The sequence below is a fragment of the Squalius cephalus genome, assembly GCF_949319135.1.
Source record: "Squalius cephalus genome assembly, chromosome: 7".
NCBI classification, from domain to species: Eukaryota; Metazoa; Chordata; class Actinopteri; order Cypriniformes; family Leuciscidae; genus Squalius; species Squalius cephalus.
The window spans coordinates 36,743,741-36,769,144 of NC_137128.1; the positions used below are offsets into that span (position 1 = coordinate 36,743,741).

At 39.0% G+C, this 25,404-nt stretch overlaps 1 protein-coding gene across 3 annotated transcripts in view; it reads right to left on the reverse strand.

The window, feature by feature from the left end:
* LOC307160991 (single-stranded DNA-binding protein 2) overlaps positions 1 to 25,404 on the reverse strand; it is a 66,765-nt gene that overhangs the window by 25,871 nt on the left and 15,490 nt on the right. For all 3 annotated transcript variants that reach the window (XM_079875409.1, XM_079875410.1, XM_079875408.1), the window contains exons 3-4: positions 23,788 to 23,849; positions 19,438 to 19,522 (exon numbers count right to left, since the gene is read on the reverse strand). In XM_079875409.1, coding sequence (XP_079731535.1) covers positions 19,438 to 19,522; positions 23,788 to 23,849 — 147 coding nt within the window. The remainder of the gene's footprint in view (positions 1 to 19,437; positions 19,523 to 23,787; positions 23,850 to 25,404) is intronic.

Here is a 25,404-nt window from a genome sequence, read left to right on the forward strand (position 1 = left end):
GACCTCTGATAGGTCAACGGGACCCTCTTTAATAGGTTCACGATGTAGCAAAGACAACAACCAAACAAAAATAAACTACTTTTTTGGCTCTCCATGAGATCTCAATCACCACTGATATAGTTGTAGATAACTGGTTGTCTATTATAGATAACTGGTAGAGATTTTGCTTCACTAGCAAGTCTTCCTTGAACTTTAAATGACCTCTCTATGACCAAAATAATTTGGACAAGCACTGTTTGAGTGACCGGTTTTGGTGTGGAACCTCCTGTGTGCTCCGAGCAAGCTCTCTAGTAATGTCCTCAGCAGGGCGCAAGCACACAGGTCAGATAAACAACCGGTCACAACATCTCTTAATCCAGAGTAAAGCCGGAGCTCACCCCGTAAAGAGTGCAAGAGCTCAGAGGATGGGCTGACAGGGCAGCGGACACAAACATCTCAAGCCTTACTGATCATTCTGGTGGTCTATGAAACTGCCTGCGTGTAATACAGTGCTAATAGCAACAGGGGGCGCTCTGTGCAGCAAATACACTTCCCTGCCTTATTTGAGATTTTAATTTCATGTTGTATGGTTTATGTGTAAATAAATTACTTGACATAATCCAATTACGTTGCTAAATAAATAATTAATTATAAGTTCATCCAACAAGTTCTGTCATCATTTACTCATCCCCATGTCTTTCAAACCTATATGGATTTCTTCTGTGGAACCCAAAAGAATATATTTTGAAATGTCTTTTTTTATTGTTATTATTTGTTCATACAGTTGTTTTTGACCCCATTGATTTTCACTGTATAGACAATTTATATATTATGTTTCACAGAAGAAAAAATGCCATACATGTTTGGAACAATATGAGGGTGAGTAAATGATGTCCAGTCTTCATTTTTGGGTGTGCAATCCCATCATTTCTTCAACAAAATTCTAGCACTAATACTTTAAGAACAACCGCCTGGCATTTAAATCTTCTTTGGCCCTGATCAGATACTGCAGATAAAGAGCGTGGAGTCGAATAAAGTTGTCAGGGCTTCCTCTCGGCAGCTGGCAGACTGCGAACAGGCACTTGCATGTCATTGGGGCAACCTGCACCAGCATCTCCATGAATAAATAACAACACACCTCAAAATATCCCTGCAGGCCATGCCAAACACCACAGCACATACAGCTTTATCACTCCCTCAATGTCATGGAATTTCATCCCTCGCTCGCTTGCTCGCTCACTCTCCTCCGTTGTGTTGGTGCGTGCGAGACAGCGTTACGCAACGAGAGGCAAAAGTGTGTGTGTTGTAGGGTGTGTTAGGCATTAACTATACATTTAGAGTGATCTTTGTTTTCCTTCAGATGTTTAACCCCTCCCCTCCCATCAATGCTCCTTTTCCATCCAACTTCTGGATCTGATTTGGAAAAGCTCATGCATGCACACATGGTGAATGTTTAAAAGAACTTCCATGTCATTTGTAATCATGTCTACGCTGACATACTGCTGTTAGAGAGTATGATTGCTAGATGCCCAAAGCTACAAATCATTTTAACAGCATATTTACAACACAACATACAAAAAACATTTCCCATTTTGTGAAACATCTAAATGGCATTATAAAGGCATGTTCTTGAGAATCATCGTGGAAAACCAGTAGCCTCGAAGTATACCGGGGAACTTTGCCTTTCTAAATTTATTCATTTAATTACTGCTACAACACCACTGTTACAGTTTTTTTCACCTGTAAAATCATAATAAATTTGTATGAGATCTTTAGGATTATTTTGTTGATTTTGATATTCTGTTAGTTGTTTTTAAATTTCAGTGCCGACTAATTGAGATTGGCCAAAATTGTTTCTTAACGGTTATATAAGTGATCTCATCAGAAATTATTATTAATTGTTGTATACTTTTGACATATATGCACATTATGAATATTTTACATAATAATAATAATAATAATAACAACAACAACAACAACAACAACAACAACAACAACAACAACAACAACAACATCAAAACAGACCCCAAAAGTAGAAGTGTTAATATAATAAAAAAATAGATGTTATGTTTTTATATTATGTTATATGTTGTTATGTTATGTTACATGTTCAGACATATTACCCACAAAAATCAGCACTGTTTACAAATAATTGCTGAAGGATCATGTTTAAATTGTAATAATATATTTTTGATTAAATAAATGCATCCTTGGTAAGCACAGGAGACTTTTAAACAGTATTATTTTTTATTATATTATAATACATTATATTATAAAAATAACTGATTAATAATCTATCTCTCCCAAATTTAAGTCAAAATAGTAACAAATACATTTGGCAGAAACAATGGTTACATGGGATATTTTTCAAAGCGTTGTGGAGACTTAAAAATAATAAAACACAATATAATACGAACAATGACAGTGCAAACCTCCAGGCAACAGACTGACCTAGAACCAGAGACTTTAAGACCCTGGGGAGAGTCGTACCCCCTAAAACGAGCTCTCTCACACACACACACACACACACACACACACACCTAAGAAAATTCCAAGCTCTCCCTCCCCCTTCCTCCTCTATGCTAATTCTGTGAGTGAACGCACAGGCCGCCGAGTCCCAAGAGAAGGAATAGTGTTGCTTGCTTCAACCCTTCCCTCTCGTACTCCCTCTATGGTTTCTCCCTCCCCCCTTTTGAACACCCCCCCCCCCCCCCCCTTTGCCAAGAGGGGATGGGTGTCAGCAGCTTGCAGAAGCTGTTGCCATGGAGACGGGTCCTGTCTGCTCTCCGTCCCCCAGGCATCCCAGATCAAGAAGGCAGAGGGGGGAAATAGAAGGATAAAAGAGTGAGAAAAATAGAAAGAGTGTGAGTGAGAGGGAAAGAAGAAACAGTGCAACAGAGAAAACTATTTTGGTATGGCCGATATTTGGCTAATTTGAGCTTATAGACTTTGTCTGAAACCAGTGTCCGCTTGGCCAATTAAGTGTGAATAAAATAAGTTTGTGATCAAATTGTGTTAATGCAATTATAACGCTAATAGTGTTTGTGTGTGTAAATAAAATAAGTTTGTGATCAATTTGTGATAATGCAATGATAACGCTGACAATTATCACAAAAAAAAAAAAAAAAAACCTCAGTAGGATGATCATTATCACCCTTACAGGGTTTATTTTCAGATAATGATCTACTGACTGAACATTATCCTGCTTATATCACACCTACTTATCAAATAAATAAATAAATAAAAGGACATTAAATATTAATATTGAGCTTTTATTGTCTAAGAATAAAAAGACTGTAGAGTGATACAAGAGACAAGCATAGCAATTTAGTAAATCGGCTGGTCAATTAGCGTCAACCATTAGTGATAAAATCCTACTTTGCTATGGATGACGGATGAGAAATGAGACAGCAAAACATGTTAGTGAAGGAAGAGTGTCATCGTAAAAGTATCATCGGTTCTCCAATCCAGCCAGATCACATATCAAATGCTGTCATGCTGTCAAATGGCACTGTTTAATTGGCTTGCACTCCCATTATGCCTGTAAACTTGCTCCAGAAGTTTAACGCGTCTGTTTCCAGTAGCTAACAGAAGTCAGTCGCAAGAACAAAAGGGGGTTTCCTGCTCTGGCTTAAGGGGGCGATATGTCATAACATGACATGAGAGATGTCACTTTAAACTCTGAAACACACGGAATGAGAACAGAGGAGGAGGAGGAGGAGGAGGCGGTCTGGCCTGAGGTAAAATAACAGATGTCTTTGTCCGCTGACTCCAGACTATCATTTAGACTTCCATTACATAAACTGTGATACCTCAAACAGTCATTTGCGCCCCTCAGGTGTTCAGTGCTGAGGTGAAGCAGCTCTGCGAAGTCACTCCATTTGCCTTTCGCAAGTCTGAAGCAATAAATCCAGTGTGAATATGAAGTGAGCGCATTAATGGCTGATAATGCAGGGGCTGGGAGGTCTTGTGCGAGATAACGAATGCCTTTTGCCTGTGTATGGCCAGCTCATCTGTTCCGTAATTTAACCAATCAGAGCCACTGCTCCTCAGTCACCTTCTCTGTCACCATCAGAGGAGAAAGAGGGAGAGCGGGAGGGAGAGGGAGAGGGAGAGGGAGAGGGAGAGAGAGAGGGAGAGGGAGAGGGAGAGAGAGAGAGAGAGAGAGAGAGAGAGAGAGAGAGAGAGAGAGAGAGAGAGAGAGAGAGAGAGAGAGAGAGAGAGAGAGAGAGAGAGAGAGAGGGAAGGGAGAGAGAGAGAGAAGGGGGGACAGCAAAAGGGAGAGAAAATTCCCTCTGTGCCTTAGCCAGATTAAACTGGCTTTGTAATCCGCTTGGTTTTCACCCCCTCGTCCTCAGATCCGTGTGTGCGCGCGCGGAAAAGATAGGGAAAAAAAATACTGCATAAGTCGAAGTGGGAGAGGGGGAGTGAGATTTCCGTTATAAACAAACCGCACGTGTTCCAGACACTCCAACATAAATATAAATGAGGAAAAAGATAAAAAAGGAGGCTAGAGAGATCGTGTGGGGGGGGGGGGAGGTTGGGATAGGGAGCACGGGAAGCATTGGGAAAAAAATAGTGTGAGTGTGTGGGCTCCTATCGTAACAGGAACGAGGCGGGATAACGCTGTTTGCACACACTCTCTTTCTGTCAGTCTGATGGTGTTGATGACAGCAGGACTGAACGAAAGATGCCAGGAGGTGACTGCTTCACACTGCTGCCAGATAAAGAGAGAAGAACACGTCACATCACACAGCTAGTGGGTGGAAGTATGCGTGTGTGTATACGATCAGCCCACACTCGCTGGTGGGGAAGACCAAACATGCAAACGTATGAAAGCGACGTATGTCACAACTGGCCAACGATGGATTTTTTTTATTTGCTCTTCGTTACTGCATCGCTGCTTTGGAGAAGACATGAATTAAGCATAAAATAATCAGATACTATCTCCAGTACATCTGTGCTTCATGTGGGTCTCTTTTCAGTCAACAATTAGTGTTAGTTATAGTTTGTTGAAGTCCCCATAAAACTCATCTTTGATCACCAAAATTACATATTTAAAAAAAATAAAATCCTGTGGAAAAAAAATCTTCATGCCTGAAATAGCCTGAATGCAATCCACCCTTGCTTCATTTATTATATGCGGAAACCCTGAATATGCTAATTAGCCCCGCCTCCACTCACTCACACCAGCTCAGAGACCCACTCAGTCAACTTTACTGTAGTAAATGCTGCGCAATGGTATCGCTGTTTACAACGTCTGACACATAACTAACTAAACGTTAGTTGACTTGAAGAGGTTTGGTCGACCAACATTTTATTGGTCTGTTAGTCGCAGAAAAAAAAAAAACTCCACAGGAAGTTGCGAAATCACGCAGTCTGTGATGGACAGATCGTTAACGGCAGGAAATCCAAACATTCGCCTATCATTCATCGACCTCAAATATGGCTAATCACTTGAAACAAGTCCGCTCGCTCTAATATTCCCCTAGATAAATGTTCGCCATTATTAGACGTATAAGTGTTTGTGTGGAGAGCACGCTTACTGCATGACATACTGGCGCCGGCGCCATTACTTGCATTTAATTTAAAATACTCCATAATTTTTGGTCATACAGATAAGAGTAATGCAAACTGTAAAGTGTCGACTTTTATTTCTGTAAACTCACAATAACAACAAAACGTTGTGCTTTGTAAAATAATGAAAACAATCAGGATGCGCTTTCTGCCGTCTTGGTCTTAGTCACGTCACAAAGCCTCGCAGACATGAGAAATAGATCTATAGAAAGCTTGAAATGTCTACTTTTAAATAAATTCAAATGTATAGATTATAGATTCAAATCTATAATCAGGCATATAGGTAGCTAGGCGGGTCCAGTAGCTACTGCGGAGAGGACGAGTAAGTATCATGACTTAATCTCTGCAGCCAAAAACAGAAAACATTATCAATAAACTAATAAAATGTTTAGACAATCTTCTTATGTTTTTTCATGACACACTCATAATCATTACATTTGCCGGTGTGCTGTGGCAAACTTTATGCGTGCGTTTGAGCGCTGATTAGGCTATGTAATATATAGGCAACTAAATGCTTGTTATTATGATTTATGGCTTATTAATATAACGCGCGATTAGTCGGCTAATCGCTTAAATAAACAACTATTAGTCGACTAGAAAAATCTTTAGTCGAGGGCAGCCCTACATAGCAAAACATACAGAAACTGAGACCTCAAAATATTTCAATAAGAAATTGGCCTCCTGAACTTAAAACTGAAGAAACGGTTTACATTTTTTATGAATGAAACTAACTGAGAGCACAGTGCAAGCGTGTTTGTGTCAGGTTAAGTGCCTGTTCATCATGTTAGAGGTGACACTGTGGTGTTCCTGTGACCTCTCTGACACTCACCTGAAGCCTTGAGTAATTAACGATACGAAGACGAAAAATGGTTTTACTGGTCTTCTTTAAGTGACTATTCAACTCCACTGATCAGGGTTACAACCACAGTAGTCATGCAAGGCAGAGATTATTATAATAGTAAAACAGATGCTGAACTGGACAGGTGTTTTTTTTTTTTTATTAGTAAGTTAGTTGACCAACATGACCCATCTCTTGTGTCACTATGCTAACAAGCATAGAAAATGTAATAATACTGTTACCACTGTAACCATGTCATGATGTGACCTGTGTGTGCGAGGAAAAGAATTCCAGACAACAATGCCCTCGGATGACAGAGGACAGCTAAGAGCCGAGGACGGTGTAGAGCACTAAAAACAGCAGTATTTTTCACATTAATGTTGCCATGGACACCATGTCAAACGTGTGCATGCTGTACGTGCGGACATGGTTAGTTTGAGCCTGTCTTGATGTGCTAGATCTGTTTATACCAACACAAGAAAAGGCCACATTAAAAACAACTCCAGAGGTCGCACAATGACTAAGAACACATCTAAAAAAGCAGATTCCTTCCTCTCCGTCTTCACAGCGAAGACCACCCTCATTAATTTAGGGAGGTGAAGCTCACAGATATCAGTGAGCAGAACAGAAACGCATTCCTCCATAAATGTAATGACTTCAAAAAAAAAAAAAAATTGAAATAAATCTATTTTCTGAATAAAATGTTAATCTTGCAGCTTTTACAAAAGAAAATCCTTGGTCTAGTCATTACTGCATTATTCTCAGCCAAGTCTCAATGCTGATGAAGTCATGAGGAACTAGACCAACTGTCTTAAATATCCTGGACCGATTTAAAGGGGTCATGGATATGAGAAATCAAATTTGCCTTGATCTTTTGACATATAAGAGGTCTTTGTGTCATTAAAATATCCTCCTCATTATAAACAAAGCATTTAAACAAGCTCCAAAAACAGCTCATTTGGATATTGTGGGATTTGTGACTGGTCACATGCATTTGTATATGACTTCGTCCAGAGCAAGACATCAATGAATCGTTATACATCGTCGCATCATAGGCCCCACCCACTGGCACTCTGTCGCTTAACGGCTGACATATGCCTACACTGGATCCAAGCATCGCGTCAAAAGCAAATAGAGCCCATTATAATCACTGTTATCTACACTTCAGGTTGAGTCTGTCGTCAACAGGACAATTAGAAGTGTGAAGAACGTTTGCTTTGACGCGTCCAGTTTAAACAGCTCATTTGCGTCTCTGTACAGACTTCAGAAGGATCCCAGCATCAGGAACAAGTGGATGTTTTTTTTTTTTTTAATGGCATCCTGGATCGCATTGAAGGATTATATGTTTGTTTGGATCAATTTGTTTTAACGAGACACAATGGAGAGTTCACAAAAAATCTTTTGTTGAAAGATGAAGCAGCCAATTGTACTGGATTTGACAGCAGCTGCATCACAAAACATAAGTTAATTCATAATGCTTTGTCTTTAAATGACTGTTTTAATGGTGTTTTCATAACACTTATTCATGTGCAATAGCGAGTGGCATTGATACTGTTTCCTGCGCAATGACGTTAACCAATCATAACGGTGGCTGTTCACTGACAAGCCTTAAAAACGGGTCATTTCAGACATATTTCTGCATAAATATTTGTTTTTTGTGAATTTTTTTTATTAACATTATAAGTGAACCTCAAGGGACATCTTAAAATAATTACAAAAAAATCCATGTCATGTCCCTTCAAAGGCTCTTTTTGTAAAAGAATATGAAAATGTAAGGAAACCAAAAAAAAGAAAAGGAAGAAAAAAGAAAAGGAAAGAAAAAGAAATAAAGGATAAAGAAAAGACAGGAAAATGGGTGAAAAAGAAAACAAGAAAAGAAAAAGAAACAAGGGAAGAATAAAAATGGAGGGGGAAAAAAAGAAAAAAAAAAGAAAAGCTGGTTCTACTAAACTCTGAAAAGCTCAAAGCCATTAACGCACTACTGATCATCTCCAAAATAATAAGCGTGCATAAACAGGCAGTGACATGTGCCCTTACTGGTTGTTTCATACAGAAGTGATAGATTTGTGACACATCCAGTCAGAGAGTGTGTGTCGGGCCACTGATCTGATTACTGTAACTTTCTACGACCTTTATTAACAGACTCGACTCGAGCTGAAATTACAACCAAACACTTCATTTGTGCTAATGCAAAATCCATAAGAATTTAGACATGTGCTTTAACTAATTAGTGGGTCAACACCATGAATATGTGCAACAGTCACACAACTAAGCTTCCTGGAACGTGTGGAAGCAGAGCTGCTCGGAGCATCACATGCATCTAATTGTCCACGGCGTACTGTTCTACATTACAGAGGATTCATTTTATCGATTTAAAATTGGCAGAGAGCTCCAGTGTAGAAGACTCAATCGCAATCAACATAAAAGTGGGAGCTGATTGGCTGTGATAAACCAAGCTGTTAAGTAAATATTTATAATAATAGATTTTGTAAATTAACATAAGTAAATATTTTAAAATTAAAATTCTAATACAAAACAAAAAAACACCAAACCTAAAATCACTGCATGTCAGTCACACAGTCATTTAGGACATAATTGATGTTTAGTACTATATACCGGTAGTTTAAAAGTTTAGAGTCAGTACTGTTTTTTAAAATAAATTCATACCTTTATACAGCAACGATTGATCAAAAGTGACATTTACAATGTTACAAATGATTTCCATTTCAAATAAATGCTGCTCTTTTGAACTCTCTAATCATCAAAGAATACTGAAGGAAAAATGTATTACAGTTTCCACAAAAATATTAAACAGCTAAACTGTTTTCAATATTGACAACAAGAAATGTTTCTTGAGCAGCAAATCATCATATTAGAATGATCGTGTGACTGAACACTGGACAGCTTTGCCGTCACAGGAATAAATTACATTTTAAAATAGAATAAAAGTTACAGTTATTGTAAAATGTAATAATATTACACAATATTACTGTTTTACTGTATTTTAGCAACATTGTTGAGCACAAGACTTTTTTCAAAAACTCTTTTTTGAAAGATGGTCTATCTATACTGTTATGTGGGGTGGGATTTTGGACCAATCAGATTGCGCAGGGGGTGGGGCTACCCAGTGCAATACCACAAAGATAGAAACCAAGCGATTGGCAAAAATGTCCAGTTGCTTATTGTGGCTCTGGTTAGGATATTACCTCAAAAGAGATTTTTATCGCGTTGTGCCTTGTTTCACAATGCAGGCCGTGGTGTTCTTACGGCAAGAAACCCCAGAAAAAAGAAATGAAAAAATGATTTGAAATCTGTGCTTTTCCTTCATCCTTTCCTTCGCTTTCTCGGTTCTCCTTTATTTCTTTTTTTTCTGTTTCACACTCTCTTCACTTTTCACATGCTGCAAAAAGGACAGTAGGTCAAGGAAAGAGCGAGCGATGTGCTGGGGTTTCAGTGTGGTATAGAATGTAAATGAGGTGTGTAGTGAGACTTACTGCGGGGCCTCCGCCTGAGGTCTAACCGTACCACAGCTGTGACAAACCAGCGCCATGTTTCAGGCCTATTTCAACCCAGTATCGACGAATGCTGCAGGAGTATTATTCTAAATTAAGCCTAGTGTGTTTTGAAATATTTCGAATGTAATGGCCCTTTTAGCGTCTACATTTTTGATTGATAAATGAGAAATTTAAGTCACGAAGAGGGGAGGCAGCTCCACAGGCTTATTAAAAACATTAAATCATTGTCTGCCTGCTAAATTGGTCTGGGTAGGTACTGATAAAGCTCTTTTTCTTCTGCGGTACTCTTTACACAAAAATCAACACTGCAAAGTTCAAATGTTGGTTCAGAGCGAGACTGAAGGCTTTGACCAGAGGGACTGCATGCTTTTGCTCTTTTTCACACACACAGGTAAAGGTGCAAGAGTATTCATCAGGGAGCCATGAGATGCTGCTGGAATGACAATGGTAATCGGAGCGCATTACCGTCACCGGCTGCAAATATATGCAAGACCCTATATATGATATACCCTACACAACTGCAGATACAAAAAAAATCCACCCTCTACAGCAGATGTCTCAGAATCATTATCATCATTTTGCAGCAAAACTGCCACCTCACACCATGTGCAAGATTTCAGCATCCTCACTGCGAAGACGGAAAATCAAGACATTTGGACTCGATTCGCACTTAAAGGTGACATATGCCCCTTTTCACAAGATGTAATATAAATCTTTGGTGTCCCCAGAATGTGTCTGTGAAATTTCAGCTCAAAATACCCCCCAAACATATTATAGCTAGTCAAATTTGCCCCCTTTTGGGTGTGAGCAAATACGCGCCGTTTTTGTGTGTGTCCCTTTAAATGCAAATGAGCTGCTGCTCCCCACCTCCGTTCAGAAGACGGTCGATCCTTTACAAGAGCTTAAAGTCCCCATGAAATCAAAATTGACCCTATTTACTTTGTTAGCGCATATTACTAGTCTTGTGGTGAACAATTAATCCGTGCAAGTAAATATAAAAAAAAATTGTCTTTAATCAAAATCTGAAAAGTTTCTTCCGGTCTGGAATGGCGTCTTTTTCTGATGACGTAGGTTTGACGGCTCGGTTTGAAAACGCTTAACCACTCCCCTCAAACCCTTAGTCTGCTATGAGCGAGAGATTGAGAGGAGGAGCGCTAAGTAAAACCCTGCCCTCTGTTCAATATTCCATTTCACTTGGACATACGTCATAACACTGGAGAAAAGTCGTTTGCAACTTCCGGTTCACGGGGACTTTAAGATACAATAACAAAACACACGAATAATGTCACTCATCCAAAATCAGCCTTACAGAGAGACTCAGGAAGAGGATGCAACTTTTAGACGCACCTGGACGCTTCTGAATGGTTAGTGGATACATTTATGTAGTTGTTGTGGAGTTACATTGATTCATCTCATCGACTTGCATGTACCGTCGTGTTTAACTTTTACACAAGTTGACACAGTTTGCTGAGGTCTTTATAAGACAGCTGTGACATTTTTTTGATCAAATTGTGTTCTGTGCTTGTCTGTGCAGCCAACGACAGAACAGTTTGCATGCTTTGCTCGAACTTTGCCATTGTGTTAGAACTGGTTACACTGTTGTCGCTTGCGAAAACCAAATGGCGGTGCCATCGTGGGTGGAAACGTGCAGATTAAGGGGCGGTAATATTATAATAAGATCCCCTTCCTACATCAGAAGGGGATTGAAATCTGATCGGCCTATTTTTTGACATGCTTGCAGAGAGAGGCTTACCAAAACAAAGTTACTGGGTTGTCACTTTTCATGTTCTCTAGGTTGGTAGATGCACTGGGGACCCGATTATAGGACTTATAAACGGAAAAAGTAAGATTTTCATGATATGTCCCCTTTAAGTCATAAGAAGATTATTTAATAGTAATAATTTAGAAATTTTAAAAATATCTTTGTTGTCATTGTGGAGTTCAATGATTAAAATAACAGCATTATACTGGTCATTGGTCATTCTGATAACTTCATCAGCAATTGACAAATATCAGGTGACCACTAAACTGAACCCTGGTGTTTTGATTGCAATCATGCGGCTGGATTCAAGAAAACAACAGAAACAACAGCCATAGCGGCTGAGTTTCTCATTCTCAATCATTATCATTTCCTCTCACCGTGTGTCCCATTAATTAGTGCCTCGTTGAGCGCTAACGAACGCAACTTGTGTCAACAGCTATAATGTAACAGCGTAACTGGAAAGCGAGTAATCTGTTGTGTTGATACTCCCGTTTGTTACCATTAGCTGAGGCGGTGCAGTGGTTCTCAGATAAAAGGGGGCACGTAAAACATGCGTGTGCCGTCTGAATAAGCATCGAGTGCGTTGTTCACAGATGTAGAGCGTTTGCACCCCTGGAGAAAAACAGGCCGTGTGTCCAAACACACAAACACACGGCATATGCAAACATGCCTGAGTGTGTACATGTAAAGGCGCTCATACCCACACAAACACACAAAGGAAAAAAAAGCGATCCAAGGAAGCCTCTTTTGGTTCAGGGATGGGTTTGGATGCCCAGCTGGTACTTGAGTCTGGTGTACTTGCGCCACCCCTCACAAGCTGCTACCAGCCAACGCGCTACAACAGCACCAGACGCACGCCGTGCCAAGAGTGCCCTGCCAGCACTGCCTGCCAACCCTACCGAAGAGAGAGAACATTTGTGTGAAGAACGAGAGAGGCTAACAGGGAAGAGTGTAGAAGAGCAATGGGTTTCAGGCTGACTAAGGAAGAGTAGAAGAAGGAGACGGGAAAGAGAAGTGTAGTGTGGCAGATCTGGGCTGGTAAACGAAAGGTTGCAGGTTTGAACCCTCATCAGCGATGACAACTGTGCCCTATAGTTAGGTCCCATGTACTTTAAAAACCTAAATCTGTTTAAACATTCTTCGTTCAACTTTTAAAAGTAGGGATGCACCGAAATAAAATTCTGCCCTTGTCTCATTTTAAATGAGCTTTTTTGGTTAAAATTCAATCATTTTAATGAAACTGAATTTAAAAAATACAAGCCAATAAAATTAAATAACCACACTTTTATTGAAAGTACCGCACTAAAATTGGACAGAAAATCTAATAATAATTAATATCAATATATTATTCAGTTAATCAGTTCTATGCAACAGAATCCAGCCATTTTTAGCCGATAATTGTCTCTGCATATCAAGCTGGGATAGGATTCCAATGTCAAAAAAAAAAATAGGACACTTCACCTTTAAGTCTCAACCATCAGAATGCGATCAACACAGTGAGGCAGAACTTGTAAACTGTGTGAGGGTCATTCTCAGCATTGTTTGGACATGACACACACAGCATTAATAAGCCGATGCAGCACCGGTCGTAAGTGTGCGTGGTGAAGAAATATGTGCTGTCTGTCTCGTCCAATCAGAACTGGCCTGTAGACCATGTGCACAAAGAATCAGAGTTTCCTGACACGTCCTGAAGCGTCAAGCGATATCATCTCTTCCATGTTAATTAGAGGTTTTATCCCTGCTGGAACGGTGGCAAAAAAAAGGTCATTTGTGAGCCACATAGCTCCTCCCACAGTCAACGCTGATTGGTCCAAAATCCAGCTCCATATAGCACTGTAATTAAACCTTAAATGTTAAACAGAAATTAGCAAGTTGGCAAGAAAAGCAAGAGCTGAAGACATTTTGAATTGTGACTAGTTAGGACAAGGAAGGATTCCTTCTTTTTTGTCCCATACCATTCCAAATACCCTTCCTTGATCCTTTCTAGTCCTCCTCCAGTGAGTCTGGATCAAATATTAACTATAACTGGGCATGCTCAGTGCAGCCCCGTGCGCCTCACTGGATAGCAATCATAAACAACCAGTGGCTTTTAGTTTTAACTCACGGCAGAGCGCCAACATGTTCAAGCCAACAATAAAAAACCCTGTGTTGTTAAGAAACTTTTCATGTTTGCGGACAAAATTCTCCTATAATGAAGAAAGCTGTTTTGAATGCAATATCCTTATAATATTAAAAGACAAGTGAGAGTGTGTGAGAGAAAATAATTTAGAGTACATGTATATGTGTACTTCTCAATATAGTTTCTTTAACTAGGGATTCTCTTAACAAATAGTCTCACTTCTCCTTTGTTTCCCACTGTGTATATGTGCATGTGTGTGCGTGTTATCATTATTCATGTGTGTCGTCATACTGCCCGCACTGCCTCTCCTTCCCCCAAGCCAGCTAGCGAACAGCATCATGGGGGAAACAGCAAGATTACCCAATCAATCTTCCCCAGAGAGAGAGAGAGGGAATGAGGGGGATGGGAAGGAGAGAAAGGCAGACACGCATATACGCACAAAACGTCTATATACAGTACGCAATTTCCATATTTTACTACACTAATCTTCCTGATGATATCATACCAGCCGGCAACCATCAGAATGATTAATTGGAGACCTAATACTCCAGACACAGGGGATACTTGGAAAAATCTCTCGAGGAGAAAGACTGTGATTGCTCTCTGGATATGTTGCAGGCAGGACTCGAACCTCAACATGTCTAGTGCACTAAATAGGGCTTTTTCAGACTATAAAAGGTAAGAATGAAACAGTCTCTTCTTCACTCCAATTGATGCGTTTTCCAACATAATTTGACATTTTTCCCCATTACACAGTGAAACTACTCGTATATATGAGTCACGTTATTGACAGTCTGTTGATAAGCATCTAGCCGTAACATTCTAACATTGCACAATTTTGGCACCAGAACATGGGGTTAACCCTGCAAAAGTGGTGCTAACCCTTCTCCGGAGCAGGGTTTTAGAATCCTGGGTAAAAAAACAGTGCTAACCCTGCTTCTAAATTACAAGTGTAAAACGTTCCATTACCCAAGGTTAAAAGCGGGGTTAAGAACGACAATAACCCATGGTTAAGCAAAGTGTGAAAAGCCCTTATGTCTGGTTCCAGATGTTGTCCACAAGCTCAGTTAACTAGAAGCGTTAACCTGAGGAATAAATATTCCATGTTTCTGCAAATATTAAGGGGAAACTGAAAAATATGGGCAACAGGTTGTAAACCAAGAATTATAAAATGGAAAAGAGATGTGTACAGTTTTAGAAATATAGAGAGAAACTTTGTAGATGAAGCAGAAACAGATTTTTTAAAGATTTTAGCCTTAAAATGACTTTGAACTTGAAACTTTTTTCACCAAGTCTTATTTCTCTGGAAAACAGAGGTAAATTTGTCCGAAGTCTGTTAATTAACACAACTGAAATTCAAGACACGGATAGTCATGTGATTTCAGGACAACCCACTTTATGTAGAATGGAAAAATTCTATAAAATACAGTATTTAACTGAAATCTATTTTAATCTTATGTGTGTACATGATTTTAGACATTTGTCAAAAGTCATTTTTTTTTTCTCTTTATTTATTTTATTTTTTTATATGATCTTTTTTTATTCAAGCAAATTAAAAATTGAAAACATTTTTTTTACTATTTTATTCTATTCCTTGTAAAACTTTTCAAAAATTGTGGATTCTGATAAAAAAAAAACATCTTAAGCAGGACTAACATAAGGTGTATTTGGATCGTCATGCAGGTATGAGGTGTAAGCATGTTCTGAGTTAGAATGCGTTAATCAGTGCTCATGAAGCTTTACGACTCAAGCCCGGCAGAAAGTGAAGAGCACACAGACGACTCTGGCATTCAGAGGTGTTGCGTCCCAAAATTCCATCCCCATTGCCAAGACACCAATCCCACAAGATCCCTGGATTAGCCCTCAACCATTCCCAGGATTAGAGGATTAGACCGTTATATTCCATTATCTTGTACCTAAAGGATTCCTGACTGTTTGGATTTTAGCGCAGCAGAAGCAGCCAGGAAGGTGAGGGCAATGCAGACCTGAAGACCCAAACAGGTACACACACACACACACACACACACACCACAGGCCTATACAGAGTTGTGACCCAACAAGGGAGCAAAGGGATCAGAATAAGAACATGATAAATCACTGAACTCACTGAACAACAGTTTATAGTGACCTTAAAGGAACACTCCACCCATTTGCATTAAGCTTTGCAATGTTAGAAACCCAGTCATACTATTGAATGGTCGTGCAACATTTTCTCATTTTCTCCTGAGATGAGAGAAATCTGTATTTACCTTTTTACACTTCCTCCTACAATGACGCAAAAATCGTCATTTTGCGTCATTGTCGGAGGAAGTGTAGGGGGGGGGGGGGATTTCTGTTAAGACTACAAGCACTAGTTCCCACCCTTTCAAACCCGCCCATAGGGGGTTGGACCTAATGCGCTAACAGACCTATCACAGATCAGTGCCAGTGCGTTTGATTTCACCGGCAGAAACCTGCATGTCCAGCCATCGAGATCGTCCAAAATGTCTGGGATTCGGCTTTGCTTTCTACGGTCGCCATTCATTGTTTACATGCACACCTTTTGTTTCAATCTAACTGAATTAATTCCGATTGGTGAATCTGAATGTAGTGTTTACATGAACGCTAAACAAGTGATCGGTTGATGTGCGTTTTACCATTGCTAAGAAAATACCCGCTCCTCCGTGAGAGATACGAGACCGCTGCGTCTCACAGGTGTCGCTCAACAGTAATCACGCCACCGGCCTCGCGTCATTCTCCCGCGGCCCTAGTCTCGTCCTGCTCGCCACAGTAAACACAATGAATGGCGACTGTAGAACGCAAAAGCCGAATCCCGGACATTTTGTGCGATGCGATCTCAAAAACCCGGGCAGACTCACGGAGACTAGTTAGCTTTATTGTTTACAACTGCTCTCTAACCGGTAGGCGTGGCTTGGGAGTGGCCTCGTAGAGCAGCGAAGCAAGTGCATTCTGGGAGTTGTTGTCTTTCATCCACATGAGCCAAAAATACATTTTCTGGCTTTTCTCAGTCTAGAAAGCTCCAAATTCAAAAATAATTTCACATTTCTTCTACATAAATGACCCAATTTAAATACACATTCATCTTTCCAGAGGTGGAGTATCCCTTTAAGCTTCAAAAGGACAAATAAGCATTGTAAACACCATAAAATAGACCTTATGACTCGTGAGCAATATTCCAAGTGTTATGATAACTTCTATATGACGTATGATCACTGTGATAAAGTCACTGGAATTTAAGCTTTCAAATCAAAAATGGGGCCAATGGCATAGGTTTGATGTCATGATTTTTAGCTACAGAGCTGCAGCAGAAATAAAGATTCTGTGAATAATGACAAATTCAGGTCTGTTGATCATATAAAGCTATTATATCACTTTAGAAGAATTGGCATATTGTGCACTACTATATTATACTAATATATATATATATATATATATATATATATATATATATATATATATATATATATATATATATATATATATATTATATATATATATATATATATTATATATATATATATATATATATATATATATACACACACACACACACACACACACACACACACACACACACATTTAATTACCATTTACCATTATTTTGTTTTGTTTTGACAGCTTATGGTTACTTTTGTTAAATTAAAAAGATTAACTAAACGGCAGTTCACTAAAACTATTAAAATCATTTTAACTAATTGAAATAAAGCTGAAGTAAAAGTAAAAAATATTAGATGGAAAAACAAACAGAAATTAGAAATGTTACCTTGGGAAATAACTGAAGTACTAAAATGACTAAAAATAGAAATATTAAATTTATAAAAATTACAAAAGCACATAACAAAATACTAAAACCAAAATTTAAATTTAAACAAAAAAAATACCATAGAAATACTATAAAAGTATAAATACTACTAAAATAACACTGTTCCACTGAATACATAACAGCATACAGGGTTAAAATGAATAAAATTATATTTTTTGGGTGAACTATTCCTTTAAGCAGATGAAGGGAATGTTTGACAATGCAGAATGGAAAAAAATCCCCACGTTCTAATCAGAAAAAATTCTTTCGGTTCAGAAAAAAAGGAATATTTGCACAACTAATGAAAAGGATGTGCAAATTTAATCATGTTTAACAAAGTCATTTAAACAAGTAATACATATAAGATCAATGAGCGATGACATGCATGAGGCGTTTGCGATTAGCTATTAGTAAAATACTGCAAATCACATCCCAGAGGGCGGATACATTTTAGTCAAATATTTGCTTTGGATTTTTATACAAGCCAGTGCAATGTTGGTCGGTGGAATGAAATTGGATCCGTTTCCTTCCAGATGTTGACAGAACTCTTGACACTGTGCAGACTCTTTCTGAGCTGTCGTCTCCATAAACGCCACCAGTCAAGTTCAGCAGATAGACTAGAGGTCAGACTCTCTGAACTAACCCTGATACCATTATCCACTAAATCACATTCCCTTATTATCTCTCTCGTTCTCTCTTAGCTTATGTAAATGATGTTTCTGAAGCTACTTCACCAGATGTTAGAACATAGGTCTTGTAGAACTGACTTCTTTAAGCAAAAACAACACTAGAAATTGTGGTATATTTAAAACTAATTGTATCATATTAGTGACAAGATTATGAATCAGCCAATATTTGTCCATTTTTAGACTATTAGCTTTAGCCAACAACCTGATTAACAGAAATTACAGTTCAAAACTCCGACAGCTTTTTCAATGGACAATATACAATTTCAAAAAATATATATTCAGTGAATTTTAAAAAAAAGAACATTGTGTAACAAATATTCGTTTGGATCATTAAACTGTATTCATGTACTATCCATTTAATATAGGCCATAAGCTGCATTTAACCCAATAAATTCCTTTAATTTTGTTTGTTTGAGACTCTTTTTGTAAGACTAAGACAATAACTGCATTGCAACACAGACTCAGCAAACCTTATATGACCTTAATTTTAACAAACATATGCATTAACCAAACATTTACAGTCAACCTGTTCTGAGCCGTCCATCTATCTTTCTCGCTCTGATTCGCACCCGCGGGCATCCCGGCAACAACAACTGACATTTCATTATGCCTTTCACTGTTACTGAAATATTACATCTGTGAATGCAGAGCATTCAGTATGTTAATCAGATTACATGTCTGTCTGTGCAAATTAAAGAAGCCGCACAATTCTGTGTTCCCAGGGATGCTGTACGGCTGCTTTATGAAGGCCATTGCCGGAAAAATAAACGGAAATAAACATCCCATACTTGTCTTCCTATAACACAATTACATAACGTGAGCATTTTTAAAAAGGACAATAAGGGAGAAACATGATCTGGATCAAAACACTCATGTACACACATAACGCATCTAACACACACTTATTCACGCGAAAACCCTCTATTCAGCTCACTTAACCTTTATGTGCTTATGGAGCGCTTGCATCATGTGACGCTTTGGTAAGCAAATCTGCCATGTGTCATTCACTAAACACCATCACATCAATAAACATGAACAACAGATTGAGGCTAAGACCCAACCCCAACGCACACTGCCATTGGACGAGAGGTTGAGGCTCGGCTCTGCCCACGCCACCTAGAAGACTAAAAGACTGTCAAGTTTGTCTGTCACTCACATAGTCGTGGAAGGCCTTGGCCTCGCTGGAGTGCTCACAGGTCTCACGGCGGTCTGGAGCGGCACAGTACAAATCCCAGAATACACTGCAACAAGAAACAGGAGAGATTGAGACCGTTAAATACAACATATATGAAGTCAAACCGGTTGAAATACATTAGCATCATACCACATACAAAACTTGTAAGCAGCCAATACATTTCTTTGACTTCATTTGAGCTTTATTAATGATTAGGAAAGCCAGCATGGTTTAAAAAAACAAAAACAAAAAAAAGTCCAGTCAAACTTGAGCTGCATTCGTGAGATTTGAACACTCTTTTACCGCTCCCACCCGCTTGGCAAAAACAGCAGGTAACAAATCAATTAAGCCAGGGATTTCCTCAATTAAGAGCCTTTGGGTCCTGCAGGGCTGTTTGGAGGGTGAACAAGGTTTGCGTCCAAATGGTGTTTTAATTACTGCACTGAAACTAAGTACCTGTTTAACTGGCCCAAATTAGATCACTCCAGGTCTTCAGATATCGATTTAATGGATAACCTATAAAATCTCCTGAAAGAAAAGGCCAGCGGCACTAAGGCTAACCATTGCCACACGACACACACGCGCCTGCTGTTGCTCTCACCAAGAAAGAGTAAATAAACATAGTTTATAAAGTATATAGTATCTCAAGTAGATCTAGGATATCATATAGACAAAACTATTTTTTACCTAAATTGGGAAACCTGTTGATATGATTGCCTTTGTGCTGATGCAGAAAACTATGCTTTTTTCCTGCAAATATTTACCAGGATAAAGAACATTCCTGAACACTTGTAGAGCAAGTGAAAGAGTTACACAGGAAAAGGGGGAGAGAGAGAGAGAGAGAGAGAGAGAGAGAGAGAGAGAGAGAGAGAGAGAGAGAGAGAGAGAGAGAGAGAGAGAGAGAGAGAGAGAGAGAGAGAGAGAGAGAGAGAGAGAGGATAAAAATGAGGGACCCTTTGTATGTGGGGGTGGGGAACATTAATGGGAAGAGGAAACTAGAAACAGACATGGAAAGAGAGAGGGGAAAAATGGAGGGAGAAAGAGAGACGGATAGGAAGTGAGAGAGAAATAGGTGGGGGGAAAACCTCTCATGTTCCAGATAAATGGCTGGATAACATTTCAACAAACCTATTTTTACATATATTATAATACAAAATCTCTAAATTACAAAAAAAATGTCAATGTTCTCTCCAAAAACAACATGCAAACTGAGGGATATGCAAACAAATATAAAGGTTAATGTATGCTATGCATTATGCTAAAGCTATAAATATAAAAGGTTTAAATAATTTTTTAAAAAACTGAATAATTAAACACTCATGTGTCAGCTTTATTTGAAATTTAAAGTGACTGGCTTGCTGTAAAAAGATGGTTCTGTGAAATTTAACCATTTACTGGACTCTGAAATTATAACAATCAGGAAAAACTTCTCTCCACCATTTTAAACAGCTGAAGCATTCTATTTCTGCAATGGCCACATAAAACGATATGCATTTGGCAAAGCTTTTTCAGCATCATAACTCCAATCTTCAGTGTAACATGATCCTTCAGAAATCATTCTAATATGATGATTTGGTGCTCAAGAAACATTTATAATCATTATTGAATGTTGAAAATGGTTGAGCAGCTTAATATTTTTTGTGAAAACAACTAAATAAATGTCACATTTGATCAATTTAATGCATCTTGGCTGAATAAAAGTAATTTCCTCTTCTTTTTTTCTTTTTTTTTTTCAAACTCACTGACTCAAAACTTTTGAACGGTACTGTAATTTTCTATTGGGAAAATGGTAGGCCCTTAAAATCAAATAACCTGTGTAGTAAAGTTTAATGGCTGACTTGTATACATGGTCTAACCCCACAAGCAGGTTTGCCTGACTGACGTCATGGCACTTCCCTGCGAGCCAAACAATGCAATTACAATGAGTCGGGCTTTACGCGTGCCTATGATGCTAATTGGACGGAACTACATTCTCATGTTAATAGATTCTCTTAAACACTAAGCTCTTCTCTGGGGGCAATTAAGCAAATCCTAATGGTGAAGACAGTACGAGACAAAAGCTGGGGTAATACGACCACATCCATACGTATATAGACTTTACAGTAAGGAGCTCTTTCGCATGTGTATGACTAGGAGTACAGTGGTGTGTCATTTGCATTTGAGAAACAAGATAATCCCGACCCTCGGACAGCCGCTGACCTCAGGTACCGGAACATCCGCAAGGCTTACGTTTAATAACAGAATCATGGCAAATGGGAAATCCTCGGCAACGGAACACGAGCAATATGAGAGATGCAATTATGGGGAAGTCGGTGAGCCGTCACACAGAGTTTCAATGCGCTAACACACAGGAGGTGAGGTTTAACAACTCGAGTTCCTTCCTCAAATCTGCACTTATCTGCCTTTATTCTATACGACTACTACCGACCGGTGAGCTGTTTTGACCCCCTGGCCTCCCACTGGCCCTCAGTTTGTCACTGACCACCCCCAATGGAGGAGAATATATCCAAATTGGGCCAGTGGGGGATTCAGACACTTCTCCACAAAGGGGAACGGTATGCAAAGAGTTAATCTGTGTTTGGGGTCTTTAACAGGAACAAAGGACAGCAGCAGAGACAAAGGTTGATGGAAGGGGTTTAGAGGAGGGATGGGACACGTCTTTGCCCCACCATCTGGGCCTTTTGTCTGAAGGAGCGGGGTGGGAGAGCCAGACCCGGGCAGACGTGCCCTCCATAAAGGCTGCCTGACCCAATAATACATCCACTGCCATGGGTCAAACCGCAGCAGGTTAAACATACAGTTTGACGGCGGGTGTCACAGCCAACCTTAAGCCTAGATTAGTATAAATCAATACAGAGAAAGTGAATACAAACAATATTGAAGTTGCTCTTGTAATAGATATACTTTCTCTCTTTGGTGGGGTTGCTTTTGAGTTAACAGTGAGGAAATTTTCGGTTTAACTGTAGCTTTCACATTTGTCGGTTAACCAGGTCAGGGTTCAAGGATAAAGATTTTTTTTCTGCTTGCCCGGATGGGCCAATAGTTCAGATTTTAACTTGCCCTGTCAACATTTTTGTTGGCACAAAACACCAAAATAAAATTTTATGAATTTAGATGTATGTGTAAATGTAACATTTTTAAATGTATCATTTAAAATTTATTTGACTTTTTTTTTTTGAATATTATGTATTTAATACTTTAATATTTATTTTTAAATTGTTAAAAAATATACATATAATACATTTTTCACACATATACATGTCTTTTTTCTTGCATAAAATTAAAAGTTTTCATAAAAATAAAATGTGCAATAGTAGTTGTGAATACAGATCTTATAATCACACAGGAATCTCCAAGACAGCAATAAGTTCATAAACACTTTTGCTGAAAAACAGTAACATAAGCCCCTTTCACACAGAGATTGCGGAAAACACACGGATAATGTGTCCCTGGGTTTGTCCCAGGATCGTTTGATTTTGGTTCATTCACACTGCCAGTGATTTGCCGGAATATGTGAGTGGGTTCACACACATCCCGTAAAAATCCCGTAAAGACACGTGACGTCAGAATGTGACCACGCTCGTGCACTTTTCTGATTCGATCATAAACTAGCGCTTTGCATGCGAACTACCTCAGTTTCAGTGTCATCACTACGACACACCACTTACGGCATTGGTCCTGGCTTTTGTTCACACAGGGCACGTTCCGGGACTGATCCTGGCAATGTTACTAGGTCCTCATCCCGGCATCGATCAATCCCGGGACGTGTTTGCGTTCACACAGGAGGCACTCTAGCAATTTTACGGCAATTTCCCGGGATCAACGCGCTCTGTGAAAGGGGCTGTACATTGCAAAACATTACTGTTTGATTTGTAATTTTCAACACATTCCTACTGATGATACCAAGATTAACACGAGTCATTCTTGCAATTTCGACAAAATCTCATCTGTCAACCAGCTAGATAATTGTACCTAGCTGACAAGTTTAAAAAGTTGACAGGCAGAATCCTCCATCCTTGCTGTTAAGCAGGTGTAATGCGATACAGTTACAAGCTATAAATCCAACTCTGTAATAAAACTAACTCTGAGTAACAGTAATAGTGATGCTTGTCTTAGTAAGCACTACTAAATATGGTCGGAAGAGCTGTGATTTCGTAGCTTAACGCAAAATGTGTGCGTTCAGCAAGTACTGAAAAAAAAAATGAAAAAAAACTTACAAAACAACTTGACAGTGCATTGATAATAAAAGAAAATCATCTGTACATATAGAAATACTCACTTATTAGTACTAGATTGCATACAGACATGGGACAAAAAAAACATGGGACTTACCACCACCATGAATGGAGGAATCCAGGAGGCTCCCCTAGTGTAATGTTCTTCTCCCATCGGATCTACAACAGGCAGTGAGAGGAAAGAAAGGAGAAAGAGAGTGGTTTTGAGATTGAAGATAATATGCGAAACATTTTCCTGTCAGACGTTCTGCAGATTGGTCCCTGACCCAATCCACATCCCATATATCATCCTGCTTTTTTCCACCACAGCATTACACTGTTCCTCACTCCATCCTTCTATGACAGCGGAACTCCAAATGTTATAGGCAGAGAGGAGAAATATATCAGATGTTTCTGATAGGACGTGAGTTGAAGTAATTTTGGTCTGGGCAATTTCATTATTTTTTGGACTAATACAACAGAATTATGGTCAATGCATATCACTGTAACGTTGTTTCAAACCATGACTTTCTCTCTTCTGTGGAACACAAAAGAAGGTATTTTGAAAATGTTTTTTTGTCCATACAATGAAAGTCAATGGGGTCCAATGTTGTTTTGGACACCAATGACTTTTGTTATACGGACAAAAACAGTTCTTAAATATCTTCTTTCATGGTCTGCAGAAGTAAGAAAGTCATACAGTTTATAACAAGTAAATGATGAAAAAAATTATAGATATTTTGGTTGAACTACAATATGCCTTTAACAACATACAAAATGTTAAGAATGACTCTAAAGTCAGCATTCCCAATGCAAACATAATTTTGACAAATACTAACTGGCTTCCACCATGACTGATTAATTAAGACACTCTCAACTCAGAAAGTCAGAGCTCAAAGAAAACCAGAGATTCACAACTGGTAGTTACAATGTTGATGCCCTTCACATGCCCACATCTCATAAATACGACTACTGCTACATGACTTGAAGGCAACGTCATTACTCAGCTTTATCCTGGTCAATCAACTATTGTGGAGACCTACATCAGTCTTTAGCCTTCTAGAGCCATGACCCTAAAAATTAATCACGGCTTCTGTTTTTTCCTACGCTTCATTCAGTCCTTGGGGCTCACTTTCACTTTCCATCCCTTCTGCTTGTGTGGAAATGACCAGGGCACCTCTCATTAAGGCCATAATCTCAGTGTATTTAAGAAACGTTCCCCTTTGTAATAGGTGAGTAGAGGGACCTGAACTGACCATGGAAAGTGTGAGGAAAGAATTAGCCTATTATAACAATTATATATGGATGATTACACAGGAAACTGTAGCGAGAAAAAAATCATTCTAAGAGGATAGAGAGGATAGGTTTGTTCACTGCAGCTGAAAGTGGATTACCGAAGCAGGTCTGAAGGTTAAGAACACATTATCAGTCAATTTCACCTCGTCGGGCTGCCAAACGGCACGATAAACATCTGACCAACTTGTGGTGCTTTTGAGAAGTGCTGCAGAAACAGGGAAACAATGCCGCAACGCAGCAGAGATGCCGCCAAGTCAACAGGGTGGAAAAAAACAGCCTGGGGTAACAGAGCAATGGGCGGAAATGGCTGTTCACAAATACACTGCAACTAAAAGTCCTGCCGGTCGGCGTAACATAAACAGCTATTACCAGATAATTAATGACGGGTAATTAATAATTTTGCACATGGTTGGTGCACACATACTGGTTCATAGATTCT